The 12,821-nt window shown below is 40.7% G+C and overlaps 1 protein-coding gene and 1 long non-coding RNA gene across 2 annotated transcripts in view; one reads left to right on the forward strand and one right to left on the reverse strand.

Annotated features, from left to right (window-relative positions):
- Positions 1 to 933: 933 nt before the first annotated feature.
- CB3H15orf61 (chromosome B3 C15orf61 homolog) lies at positions 934 to 5,895 on the reverse strand. The gene is made up of 2 exons (XM_043555091.1): positions 5,518 to 5,895; positions 934 to 1,158 (listed from the first exon to the last, which is right to left on the reverse strand). The coding sequence occupies exons 1-2, from the start codon at positions 5,861 to 5,863 to the stop codon at positions 1,031 to 1,033; spliced, it is 474 nt and encodes a 157-aa protein (XP_043411026.1). The 5' UTR covers positions 5,864 to 5,895; the 3' UTR covers positions 934 to 1,030.
- Positions 5,896 to 9,605: 3,710 nt separating this feature from the next.
- The window catches only part of LOC122468475, a 100,696-nt gene continuing 97,480 nt past the window's right edge, over positions 9,606 to 12,821 (forward strand). Inside the window, exon 1 of the long non-coding RNA XR_006293253.1 lies at positions 9,606 to 9,762. This is a non-coding gene — a long non-coding RNA (uncharacterized LOC122468475). The remainder of the gene's footprint in view (positions 9,763 to 12,821) is intronic.

Below are 12,821 nucleotides of genomic sequence, written 5' to 3' on the forward strand. Positions count from 1 at the left end.
CAATAAGTGTATGGATATGTACCATTTCAGCTAATTGCTTTTGTAAACAGTCACCAAATTTATTCTTCGGGGTCTCTGTAGATCTTAATTGTTCTTACAGCTTTATCAGTGTGCTATTTTAACTTTTAATAAGTCTTAATTTCATCCATCTTGCTACATTTACATTAACCAGAGTCATTATTTTTTTTTTTCAAAGTAGTATGGTATTGGAGGTTTAGACGATAAGAAATTTCAACATTACACCTGAACCTCTCATCCAGGTAAATGGCACAGGGGCTTTAAAACATTCCCATTTAAAATCCTGTCAGCTGAATGGGGCGCCTGGGTGGCGCAGTTGGTTAAGCGTCCGACTTCAGCCAGGTCACGATCTCACGGTCCATGAGTTCGAGCCCCACGTCAGGCTCTGGGCTGATGGCTCGGAGCCTGGAGCCTGTTTCCGATTCTGTGTCTCCCTCTCTCTCTGCCCCTCCCCCGTTCATACTCTGTCTCTCTCTGTCCCCAAAATAAATAAAAACGTTGAAAAAAAAAAATTTAAAATCCTGCCAGCTGAAGAGTTTAGATTTCAGATTGCAATTAGAATTCATCAGTTTTGGATTTGCCAATGATATTATCTCCACCTTTATCCTAAAATCCCCTACTTCTTTTTCCAGGGTCATATAAAAGGTTTTCCCGTCCTTCTTTGTATGGGTGTCTCTATTTTCTCTTCAGAGTTGATTTAAATTGTTAATACCTAACTATAGAATATATATAGGTTGTAATCATTTTTTATCTGTAATTTAACCTAATTCTAGGGAAAAAAATGGTGTATGCCTCATGCATTTGTAGTTCCCATTGGCTAAAGTGAGTATGTAATATATAACCATGTATGAAAAGCTTTGCCTCTTGAGGGCAATGATTCGTCTTAAAGAATCAGACACCACAGAAAGAAAAAGGTGTTTGCAAAAGTTTTATTTTAAAGGGTCAAAAATAAATATTGTACATACACACAAGAGAAAATCCACCGATATTTATGTTCTCCAAGGCTCACCCTTCAGTACATGGCACCTTCATCTTCTTTATTTAGAAAATAAACTGTTATTGGTCCATAACTGGTGTGCACAGTCTCTGTGACTCTAGCAAATAACCAGGAGCCAAGTCCATACAATAAAGTTGGAATACCTAGAAAACAAATGGTATGTTTTTATGAACATCAATACTTATTAATCACGCATCAGTATATTTGTCATGGTGCAAATCACAAAACACTCTTCAGCAATGTCAACAAATTATAAAGTTATAAAAATACAGACATGAGTGAAGATGGACTCATTATCTAAGAGCTCAGTTTCATCTGTTTGTGGAACTATGTGAGCCTAGAGATCTTTAAAACTATAGATAAGGCTGGTTTAAACTTTAATTCAAAGCACTTTATAAGCACTAATTCATTACTTCCAAGTAATTATGAAGTAATTTTATATTCTTTTTGCAAATAAACAGAATATTCATTCATTTCGTTGTAGATGCTCCTGATTATTGGCCTTGAGCTTAAATTACTAGGTCAACTTTACTGTGCGTTAAGTTAAACAGCAACACTGATGGTTAAAGTAATTTTTTGTACAACTTAAACTGGGTCAAAGAGCTGTCTTCAAAACCTAAGGCAAAACGTAACTCTAAGGAAGATTTTAGTATAACAGCCATGAGAAATACCCCCATTAGTATTTTTACAGCTGATTTGAAAACAACCTTGTTTCAACCTATTTGGAATAGGTATTCAGTAGATTCCAACAACATGTTTCTTCTTTGGAGTATTTCCATTTGATAAGATCTTGCTGTTATATTTGAGACTAGCTGCCATTTGTGATTCATGGAACTAAGCCTACTACTAACCAGAGATAATGGATTAAGCACTCATGCAAATGAAACTACAGTGGACACAAAACAAACTTTCACAGTTCCTATCTTTTTTAAGGCACTTATTTAAATTCAATGACTACTGACATATTAAAAACATGTATAAAACCAACAGGCATATGAATCAATAGCAAATATTGTATGCTCGACACAGTGTTAATTTTATTGTTACCGTGTAGGAGTTGGACATAAAAAGACAATTTAAAAGACAAGCTGTCCATTTGGAAAATCCCTCTTTCCAGCTAATAGGGAAACCACATGCTCAGGACTAATCATATTGCTAAATTTTTTCTTATTTTTCTGCAGGAATATATCTGCCGTTACGCTCTTTTTGAGTAAGTGCACTGGACTACTTTGTGCTTATTCCCTGAAGCTGCATTCCAACCACTGTGATGCCAGAGACTAATCAGGAGAAGCGTCACTATCTGGCAATGAGAACAGGAAAAAAAATGCCCATTCAGTCTGGCACCTCTCTATTTTTAGGAATATACTGGGTCATAGTTTGTCACTATCACAGGGTTCCCTGGAATGCCCATGAAATCTTTGACTGCTTTCTTTGCCTTGGGAATACCCAAAAGAATCTCTAAATGCTTCAAGGGAATGTCACAAAAAAGCCACAAAAACTAGCATCATAAAGCTATTTATAAATAATTTTATCAGAGAAAAAAAAAAGGCAAGTGGAGTGTGGTTAGGGAAGCATACAGGCAGAAATGAGTGAAGAATAGAAAGATAAGTTGAAATAAAAAATTAAATATGGCATCACAACTTTAAAGCTGAAAATCAATGGGGTAAGAAAGAAAAAAACAGGTTCTAGGAACAAGTATTAATTTTAAAAATATACTGACAGTAAATTATATATAAGATATGCCTTTTAAACCAACGCTAAGGACATAAATTTAAGGGGTGGCTGGTGAAACTGAAATCTTGTTTGATTGTACTTATCAGTTTCCCGTTAAAATATTGGCACGTTTTAAAAACCACACAAATCAATGGTCCATATTTTTTCAGCTAAAATGGAGAACTGATCAAAGATTACCAGTTTAATAATAACTACATTACCTCTCACTAAGAAACAGCTAGGAAACACTATCAATAATTTTGTTTGATAGGGGATAGAGTTGTGATACAGGAGTCAAAAATTCTCTATTTCTTTTTTCCTGCGGTCTATTTAATGCAGTCAGGCTAATACACCAAATGAGAAGATTTGCCACTGACATAATTAAAACATAAAAAAAAATAATTTTATGGCACATATGCTATAAAGTCTATAAAATTCTGTGAGAAATTAAATTTTTCCCAGACTGAAACATAACATCAAAATGAACATGAAAGTCAGTTCTTTGCATAATAATTCATTTTGAGTCAGCTGAACAGTAGGTAAACCACTGTCAAATTAAGCACTTAAAAAAAATTAGAACTTCTTAGCAAGTCTCCGATTACCCATTCATTCCAATGGTAAGTTGCTTTTCTTAAATCTCAATCTACTTCCCAGCAGGATACCCAGACTGATAAACCATCAGTAAAATGTCAGCTTCCACTGAAGGGAAGACAGAGGAGAAAGAGAACAAATGGTAAAAGAGAAATCTGTATTATTTACAAAATGGAAAAATGAATTACTCTGATAATTATTAATTTAGAAGGGAATAAGAGGAATAAAATCCTAAGTATTTTTATTAATAGAATATGTACTTGATGATCCACAGGGGCAATTTGTACATCACAGAACAGGGAAGAATCTATTATCTAATTCTCTACCGTAAGACAAAAATACAAAATAAACATTGCCAAATTGGTGAATACACTATTCTTTGAAAAGTGCAGGAAAAAATTCCTTGTATCAGTAAAAGCCAATTCGAATTAAAGCATGCATGAGCAGAAAGTTTTCCTTTTTGTTTAACTTAAAACTCTTATTCCCACGTAGGCAGGATTTTTAGAATTTCCAGAAGACCATTACATCACTCTTCAGCCTTCTCTTCCACATAAAAAAAAGAAAAACTACAACTGTTGTTTCTTTCCTCAAAAGGTTTCACTTCTCTGTGTGAGAATGTTCTGTGTACCCTAATTTTCTTTGGATTTCTTTGTATCTATATGCAAAAGAAAGCTCCAAACCGTTAAGGTGTTCTTAAGGTGTTAAATTTTAAATGAAAACTTTCTTTCAAAGGCATTTGGCTCATGGTTTACCTATAATCCTCCAATTATACTTTTCCTAACCTGTAACTCTTACCAGCTGGGAAGAATGATGGCTTCTGATTCTGAAAATGTTAAAATAAACCTCATCTTGAATCTAGTCATCACTCCAATTTTTCCAAATAATTTTGAATTGAATCTTCTAAGTGTGCTCACCCTTCAACTTTGAATCAACCTCAAAATTAGTGGGCATGCTCTATATAGTCCATCAGCCAAACAAACAAACTTTTAAAGGTATACACATTGCTAAATAATCTTCTCCTTGGTGGAGTGAACCCAGGACAGTCCCAGTAGACCAATGGCTCAAAAATCCCACGAGAGACATATGTGTTATTATAAGCAAAAGTACATAAATACCATGTTTAAATTTAATGAGCTATTAGATTATATAATACCAGTTTAGATACACAGGGGTTTAGCTTTAATTCTGGTTTTAAAAAACTGGTTGGGTAACATGGTTCAGCTACCAGGTCCAGATTTTGAATTACTAAAATCTGGATTAATATGATATTACCTATTAATAGGTACAAAACATCTTGAGGCCTCTCTATTTTTCACTGAACTAGAAAAGATATACCCATGTCAATGTTCATGCCTCTTCTGTCAATAGCCAAAAGAAAATAAACATCCAGCAAGAGTAAATACTTTCAGAATTAGAATATTCCCATGAAAATACAGAAATATTAAAGACGTACAGTCTTTTAAATATCTTTTAGGCCTAGCACCTGAGGAAGCTGATAAGACTGGTGAAAACCGTTAGTGCTTTCAGTAGAACGCACTTGGTAGGATTTCACAGAGAAAATCAAACTTAGAAAGTAGTTGCAGTTTTTATAATAATGAATGCACTCAAGAGAATGATGGTCATGAACGAATCCTGCCATGCAATAAGGCATTTCTCAATTTCAGAGCCACTGTCCAATGTGGACGTTTCCTTACACCCTCCTTCTGACTGCCCAATGTAAGTATCCTCCCAGTCAAGAGCTGCAGCAGGTGTGGACAGAATGAACGCCTCCTCCCCATCAGTGACGCAGTGTGATCCCTAGACACAGGCCTCGGCTAAAGCCCCGCTTTCCTGGGGAAAGGTTCAATAGCAACTACTGAGCCCCGACAAGCACCTACTGGGGAGTAGGGGCCGGGGCTGGGGGAGGGGGGCGAGGAGGTAGGAATACAAAAGACCAGGGCCAAGGCCAGTCCTGGAAGGCTGCTGAGTGGGTGAGACGCGGAGGCAGGGTCCGGGAAACCCAACAGCGCGGGGCGAACCCAACGTGCCGAGAGCGTGCTCCCGGGAGAGCCTGCGCTGGGCCGAGGCAGGGTTCCCCCGCGCTGACGTGGCCTGACCTTGCGCCGGGGTCTCGACCTCTGAGCGACCTTTGTCAGCGTGCTTTGCAAACAGTGATCCCATTGTCAGCGGGGCGTGTTTCACCGACCCGGGCCACTCACCCAGGTTGACGACCTTGAGCGCCGTGAAGAACCGGTCCTGCCCGGCCAGGTCCTGCCAGGGGGCCTTGGAGCAGTGGTACTTGATGAAAGGGAAGCAGCCGGTACGCAGGACGTGGTAGTTGGCGCCCTGCACCGGCCAGTTGAAGTGCGAGAGGCCGAACTGGTCGTTGCGGACAGCGCTGTAGGGCACGCAGAAGGAGGTCCAGTGCGGCAGGCGCCGCTGTAGCAGGTGCCGCGTCAGCACCTCGGAGGCGCGGGGCTTCGGGCGGGAGGCGGCGCCCGAGGCCCAGGGCCGGCACAGCAGCAGCCGGAGCGCAGCCTCGTGGGCCCTCCGCAGGGGTTCCATGGCCGGACTCGCCCGCGTCCCCGCCCCCGCCCCTCTGCCGCCGTGGGGCGCGCGCCGCTGGGGGCGGAGCCGTCAGAGCGGGCGCGCGCCCGCGCCCCGGGGCGAGCGGCGGGGACGCCCAGTGGGCGCCGCGCGAGTGCACGAGGGCCCCCCCGGGGCGCGGTGGCGCGTGCGCACGAAGGTCTTGCTGCCTCCCGCGGAAGGAGCGGAGGGTGTTTGAGGGGCGGGCCCAGTGACCGGCGCTGGGAGTAAGGGTCAGCGGCGCAGAGGAGGTAATTAAATCGTCACGTGTGACCTCATGTAGTTAACAACCCTGGGGCCCCGGGGGGGGGGGGGGGGGGGGGGAAGGGGACTTGGGGGGCTTATCGGTAGGGGTGTGAGGAAATTTAAGGCTTAAAACAATAACCACCCTAGTGAGTGGCAGAACTGACACCCAGATCTCTCTTCCAAGCTTTGGGCTCAAGTGAGACTCTTAGATGGCGTTGTCGAGGAGATGTTTGAGAAGGTGACCGCGAGTTAAAGGCCAAAAGCCCCCAGATTTGCACTGGCTGGTGAAGTCGGGAAGCACTTTTATGTTTAGGTCTTCACTGTCATGTTCAGTGTTATTTCGCGTATTTCAAAATAAAAAGTTTATTTTTAAAAACGTCCCACATCTCTCTGTGCATTGTCCAGATGCGCCCCCCCCCCACTCCTTCCCAACTAAAGCTTGGTGACTGCCAAACCAGCCTTTTAGTTATAAACCTTTAAAATCCTCAGCCACCCATTATCAATCTATTACTTTAGGAAAACCTTTTCTCAAACTCCCCAGCTACTTGAGGTATTATAAACACCTGCTTTAAAAAAAATTTTTTTTAAGTTCATTTATTTTGGCAGAGACAGAGACAGCGTGGGTGAGGGAGAGGCAGAGAGAGGGAGAGAGAGAATCCCGAGCAGGCTCCATGCTGCCAGTGGGAGCCCAAAGGGAGGGCCTGAACCCCAGAGACCAGGAGATCATGACCTGAGCTGAAACCAAGAGTGGTATGCTTAACCGGCTGAGCCACCCCGGCGCTCCATGAACACGTGCTTCTAAAGAAACATTTCTTCCAGTTTGTCCTAAACTCATCTTTTTTGGAGAAACCATACGTAAAGAAGATGATGTGTCTGGAAAGCATTGTATGTAAAAAAGAATCATGTATAAGCACTGTGTGACAACTATTGGGATGTACGATAGTGTGGCTAGTTTTTACATTTTCCAGTTTTTTAATCGTTTTTTTTAATGTTTTATTTATTTTTAAAAAAAATTTTTTTTTCAACGTTTATTTATTTTGGGGACAGAGAGAGACAGAGCATGAACGGGGGAGGGGCAGAGAGAGAGGGAGACCCAGAATCGGAAACAGGCTCCAGGCTCTGAGCCATCAGCCCAGAGCCCGATGCGGGGCTCGAACTCCCGGACCGCGAGATCGTGACCTGGCTGAAGTCGGACGCTTAACCGACTGCGCCACCCAGGCACCCCGATGTTTTATTTATTTTTGACAGAGACAGAGACAGAGACAGAGTGGGAGCAGGGGGAGGGGCAGACAGAGAGGGAGACACAGAATCCAAAAAAAGCTCCAGACTCCAATCCAGCAGCACAGAGCCTGATGTCGGGCTCCAACTCACAAACTGTGAGATCATGACCTGAGCAGAAGTTGGACGCTCAACCAACTGAGCCACCCAGGCACCCCAACATTTTCCAGTTTTCACTGATTTGTTCAGCAAACATTGAGCACCTGCTACCATGTGCCAAATTTTGAGGGGCCTTGTAGTCCTGCAAATAATTTGAACTTTACCTTATAGGATTCCCTATTAGATAAAAGTTTTTAAAAAAGATATTAGGTGGATGCTTTGGATTACGTGTCTCCCTTTCTCTCTGCCCCTCCACCACTCATGCTTTCTCTCTCTCTCTTTAAAAAATAAATAAACAATGGAGCACCTGGGTGGCTCAGTGGGTTGAGGGACCGACTTCAGCTCAGGTCATAATCTCACGGTTTGTGAGTTCGAGCCCCCATCGGACTCTGTGCTGACGGCTCAGAGCCTGGAGCCTGCTTCTGATTCTGTGTCCCCCTCTCTCTCTCTACCCCTCCCCCACTCATGCTCTGTCTCTCTATGTCTCAGAAATAAATAAACATTACAAAATAAACATTAAAAATTAAAAAAAAAATATTTTAGGTGGAGGCATGATGTGGTTAGATTTGCAACAGAAATGGCTAAGGGAGGCTAAGACAAGTCAGGGAGATGATATTCAGTATTGTGATTTTCAAATTAAATTTTAAAAAGCATTGGAGTCTTTTTCAAACAAAATCTGTCACAGAACCCCAACATAGAAAGTAGATGAAAACTTGTGTTTTATTATTAAACATTTAGAAGTTCAAATTTTTAACATTAACTTTATAGGTAAATTTTTTAAAATGAGACTGGTTTGTTGTCTTGGGTTTTTTTGTTTGTTTGTTTTGTTTTTAGCAGACAAGGAATTTATAGGAAGGAAATTGGGTAGCTAAAGTAATAAATAGGAAGTGTGAAGAACCAAGCTCAGAAAATGGGAAGGAACCAAGGGAGTCTGTGGATGGCAAAAACCAAGGGAAACCAGTCTCTAGTTTTTCAGTCTGCCACTGAAGCCATGACTCTGCTGTTTTATGCTCAAAAATTTTTGAAGTTGGGGGTTGTGGACAACAGTAGCAGTTAGGACAACGACAGGCAGCTTCAGGACAGTTTATTTCGTATTCTTTTGTTTTGGTTGTACACTATTAAGAGTATTCTGATCCCTCCAGAAAAGTAAATAGAAATTAGAGTGGTTTGAAAATGACTTACCTTGAAATCTTGGACACGTGCTTCAGTTACAAAGATGGCAGGAGGAAATTAATTTTGAGATCTATGCTAAGATGACTTAACCTCAAATTAATTAATGTGTGGGTGGTTTGCAATATGTTAGATTTGGGCATTGTATCTCTTGGCAGTATAAAAATCTATTTAAAAAATGAAATTTGGGGGCGCCTGGGTGGCGCAGTCGGTTAAGCGTCGGACTTCAGCCAGGTCACGATCTCACGGTCCGTGAGTTCGAGCCCCGCGTCAGGCTCTGGGCTGATGGCTCAGAGCCTGGAGCCTGTTTCCGATTCTGTGTCTCCCTCTTTCTCTGCCCCTCCCCCGTTCATGCTCTGTCTCTCTCTGTCCCAAAAATAAATAAACGTTGAAAAAAAAAAATTAAAAAAAAAAAAAAATAAAATAAAAAATAAAAAATGAAATTTGAATCAAACATTTGTGGAACCTGAAGTATGTCTGAGAAATTCTAGGTTTCGTGGCATATATAAAGTAAAAACCACTGATAAAGAGAACCACATATTTAGATTAGGTTCACTGTATCCTCCCATTAGGGCTTGAGAAAAGAGCTAGGGAACTGAAATATTTCTACTGGAAGGCGCCCTCTTGGAAAAACCTCATCAGTGATGAGGGTTTCCTTAATTCAAGGTTCCGTGACTATCTCTCTCTCTTCTACTCTACGGTAGGAAATTACTCCAAAGAAACAAGATAGATGGTGTATCACACTAAGGTATTCAAGGGTGTTTGAATGGAATATTATCTTAACCTAAAGATACAGAGCTGGGAGACATGACTTCTAGCTATCTCTTCTGACTTTTAAGATTACACGGTACTGGTTCCATAATTGAAATAGATAATTTCTCAAGAAATCCACAACTCAGATCAGTTCCAAATGTTTCTTTTTTTAAAGGTTTTATTATTTTAAGTAATCTTCGTAGCCAACGTGGGGCTCAAGCTCACGATCCTGAGATCAAGAGTCACTCCACCAACTGAGCCAGCCAGGTGCCCTTAGTTCCAGTTCTTAATGACCATGAAACAAAGGGGCTTGGAAGTTGGCACTCAAAAACGTAAGTCAATGCTTAAAAAACATTGTGTCCAATAATTAAGAATTAATGCAGTAAACACATAAATATTTTGTTTTACACAAAACATGGAGAAATTGCAAACCCCTGAGAAGGAACCCCTTAAAAATACCCATGAAGATTGATGCTGTGCACAGAATTTAGCATGTGCATGGATATGATGTTACTTCTAGAAAGAAAGGATTTAGCCTTCTTGTTTTTGCTTTAAAGACACCTAGGATGCTACCGTTGTTCAGAACATGTTAAAAATTGGTTCTTCAAAACTGATAAATTGTAATATATTAAAATTAAGGATTCTGTTCATTGAAAGGCACAAAATTACTAAGAGAGTCAAAAAGTAATCCATAGAGTGGGAGAAGTATTTGCAATACATCTATCAGACAAAGCATTTGGTATCTAGAACAAATCACTAAAAAAAGACAATCCAATAGAAAAGTGAACAAAATATTTGAATGTATTCTCCACAAAGGAGAATATCCAGATGGGAAAAAGTGCTTAATTTCAGTAATCATCCAAAAAAATGAAAATTAAAACCACATTGCAATACCATTACCCACCTACCAAAGTAGCTGAAGTAGGTAAGTAGAAAAGTACTAAATGTTGATGAGGCTATGCAGCAATTAGAGCGTTTATACACGGTTGGCAACCAATCTGACAAATTTTTTGGCAGTATGTATTACAGCTGCATATGTAATATTGTATGCAATGTTATGACCCAGCCAGGCCATCTTGGATATATTTTGTGTGTATATTTGTCATATACATGACAAAATACCACAGACTGGGTGCCTAAACAACAGAAATTTGTTTTTCACAGTTCCAGAGACTGGGAAATCCATGATCAGGGTGCTGGCTGATTGGGTTCTTCTTGGAGAGAGTTCCCTTCCTGGCTTATAGCTCTTTCTTACTATATCCTCCCATGGCATAGAGAACTAGTTCTGCTGTCTGCCTCTTTCTCTTCTGATAAGAGCACCAGCCCTATCAGACGAGGGTCCTACACTTAAGACCTCATTTAACTTTCATCACTTCCTGAGGGACCCTATCTCCAGATAGTGTCACATTAGGTATTAGGGCTTCAACATATGAATTTCAAGGAGATGCAAACATTCAGTCCGTAACAAATTACGTGCACATGTTCTCCAAAAGACAGGTAGTAGAATATTCATAGCAGTACTGTTCATGTGTGTAATATTCAACCTGAAAATTACTCAAATGACTGTAAATAGTAGAGTAGATAAACGAATTGTGGCGTATTCACTTGATGGAATGCTATATAGCGATGACAATCCATTCACACATAGCATGTGTGAATCTCATGAACATAAGGAAGAGTGAAAGAAGCCAGACACTAAAGTACTTATAATATGCTTTCATTTATATGAGGTATAAAAACTGGGCAGAATTCATCTTTGCTGTTAGAAGGCAGAATAGTGTTTACCCTTAGCAGGGGTGAAGGTCTAGGAGGGTGGGCAGTGAGTCTACTCACTTCTTGGGTGTTGGGGTTACTCTGTTCTTTTATTTATCTCTATATTTATTCTTTTAAGACATGTTTTAGAGTAATTTTAGGTGCACAGAACAATTAAGAGGGAAGTACAGACATTTCTCCTGTATCCTCTGCCCCCCAAATGCATGGCCTCCCCCTATTATCAATATCCCCACTAGAGTGCTACATTTGCTATGATTGATGAACATGTGATTGATCTGGATTCTAGTTAAATGAGTGTAGTCAGTTTGTGAAAATTATTCTAACTGAACATGTGTAGTATGTGCGTTTTTCTGTATGTGTATTATACCTCGATAAAAAGCTTTAAAAAGATCATGAATTCTACAGGTGGTATTACATATTAACACATTCTATTGTTAGTGCTTATTAAGAAATACATATAGAGAGCATACATAGTGGACATGACCCAAACATATATAGACCTCATATATATATGTGACCTCATACATATATAGAATATTTATTCTCATGTTGTTTTTACAACCTTGCTGTGAGATTATGACTTACTTATATTTTTCTAATGTTGTGATTTAAAATTTTTTTTTTCAACGTTTATTTATTTTTGGGACAGAGAGAGACAGAGCATGAACGGGGGAGGGGCAGAGAGAGAGGGAGACACAGAATCAGAAGCAGGCTCCAGGCTCTGAGCCATCAGCCCAGAGCCTGACGCGGGGCTCGAACTCAGGGACCGCAAGATCGTGACCTGGCTGAAGTCGGACGCTTAACCGACTGCGCCACCCAGGCGCCCCTCTAATGTTGTGATTTAAAAGGAAGTAGGGTAGGCATGCAGATTTTAATTCACTGCTATTCTTAGGGCAGAGAGAATTATAGGCAAGACACTGGGGATGTATGTCAGCCAGTTGGTAAAAGATAAAGGAATTATGAAAAAGAGATATAAATGTTCACATTTAGGAGTTCATTTATAAACTCCAGGTTGAGGCTTGAGGACTTTTGGTTCAAGGAAAGAAGGACTATGGAGATGATGCTGCCCTGATTCATATTCTAGCATGCTTTGGAACTTAGACACAGATACCCCCAAAGAGCCACTGACCCTGCTCTCCTAGGAACCCAAAATCTGCTTAATGGCTCAGTGCCCTCTAAGCCAAGCTCAGCACCAGAGGAAGTGGCTTGAGTTACCCCTACAGCTGGATGAATACTCATTAATTCTCCCCACTCCCATTAGTGGCAAACTTTGCTTGCTGCTCCATTCCTGTATTTTTTTTTTTTTTCATTCTTGTATCCTTGTGTCTGCCCTGGCAAGGACAGTATACATTGGCTTTATGCAAAATTATCCTCATGGAAGTACTGAGTTATAGCAGAAGTCATTCGGAAAGGAAAAAACTGTGTATTCTTACCTAGATCTTGAGTCCTATGGAACTGATTGATGTTCTGAAAGCCTCCAAGGAGTTGGCTGGCAGCTAGGACTGCTGTTACAAAGAGTGGCAGGAAGCATTACTCTGGTAGAACATGTTACTGTGAACACAGAGGGTACAAAGATGTCATCTAAACTGCACGTTTTGTCTAAAGTACTCTCAAGCTC

The sequence above is a fragment of the Prionailurus bengalensis genome, chromosome B3, assembly GCF_016509475.1.
Source record: "Prionailurus bengalensis isolate Pbe53 chromosome B3, Fcat_Pben_1.1_paternal_pri, whole genome shotgun sequence".
In the NCBI taxonomy this organism is placed as follows: Eukaryota; Metazoa; Chordata; class Mammalia; order Carnivora; family Felidae; genus Prionailurus; species Prionailurus bengalensis.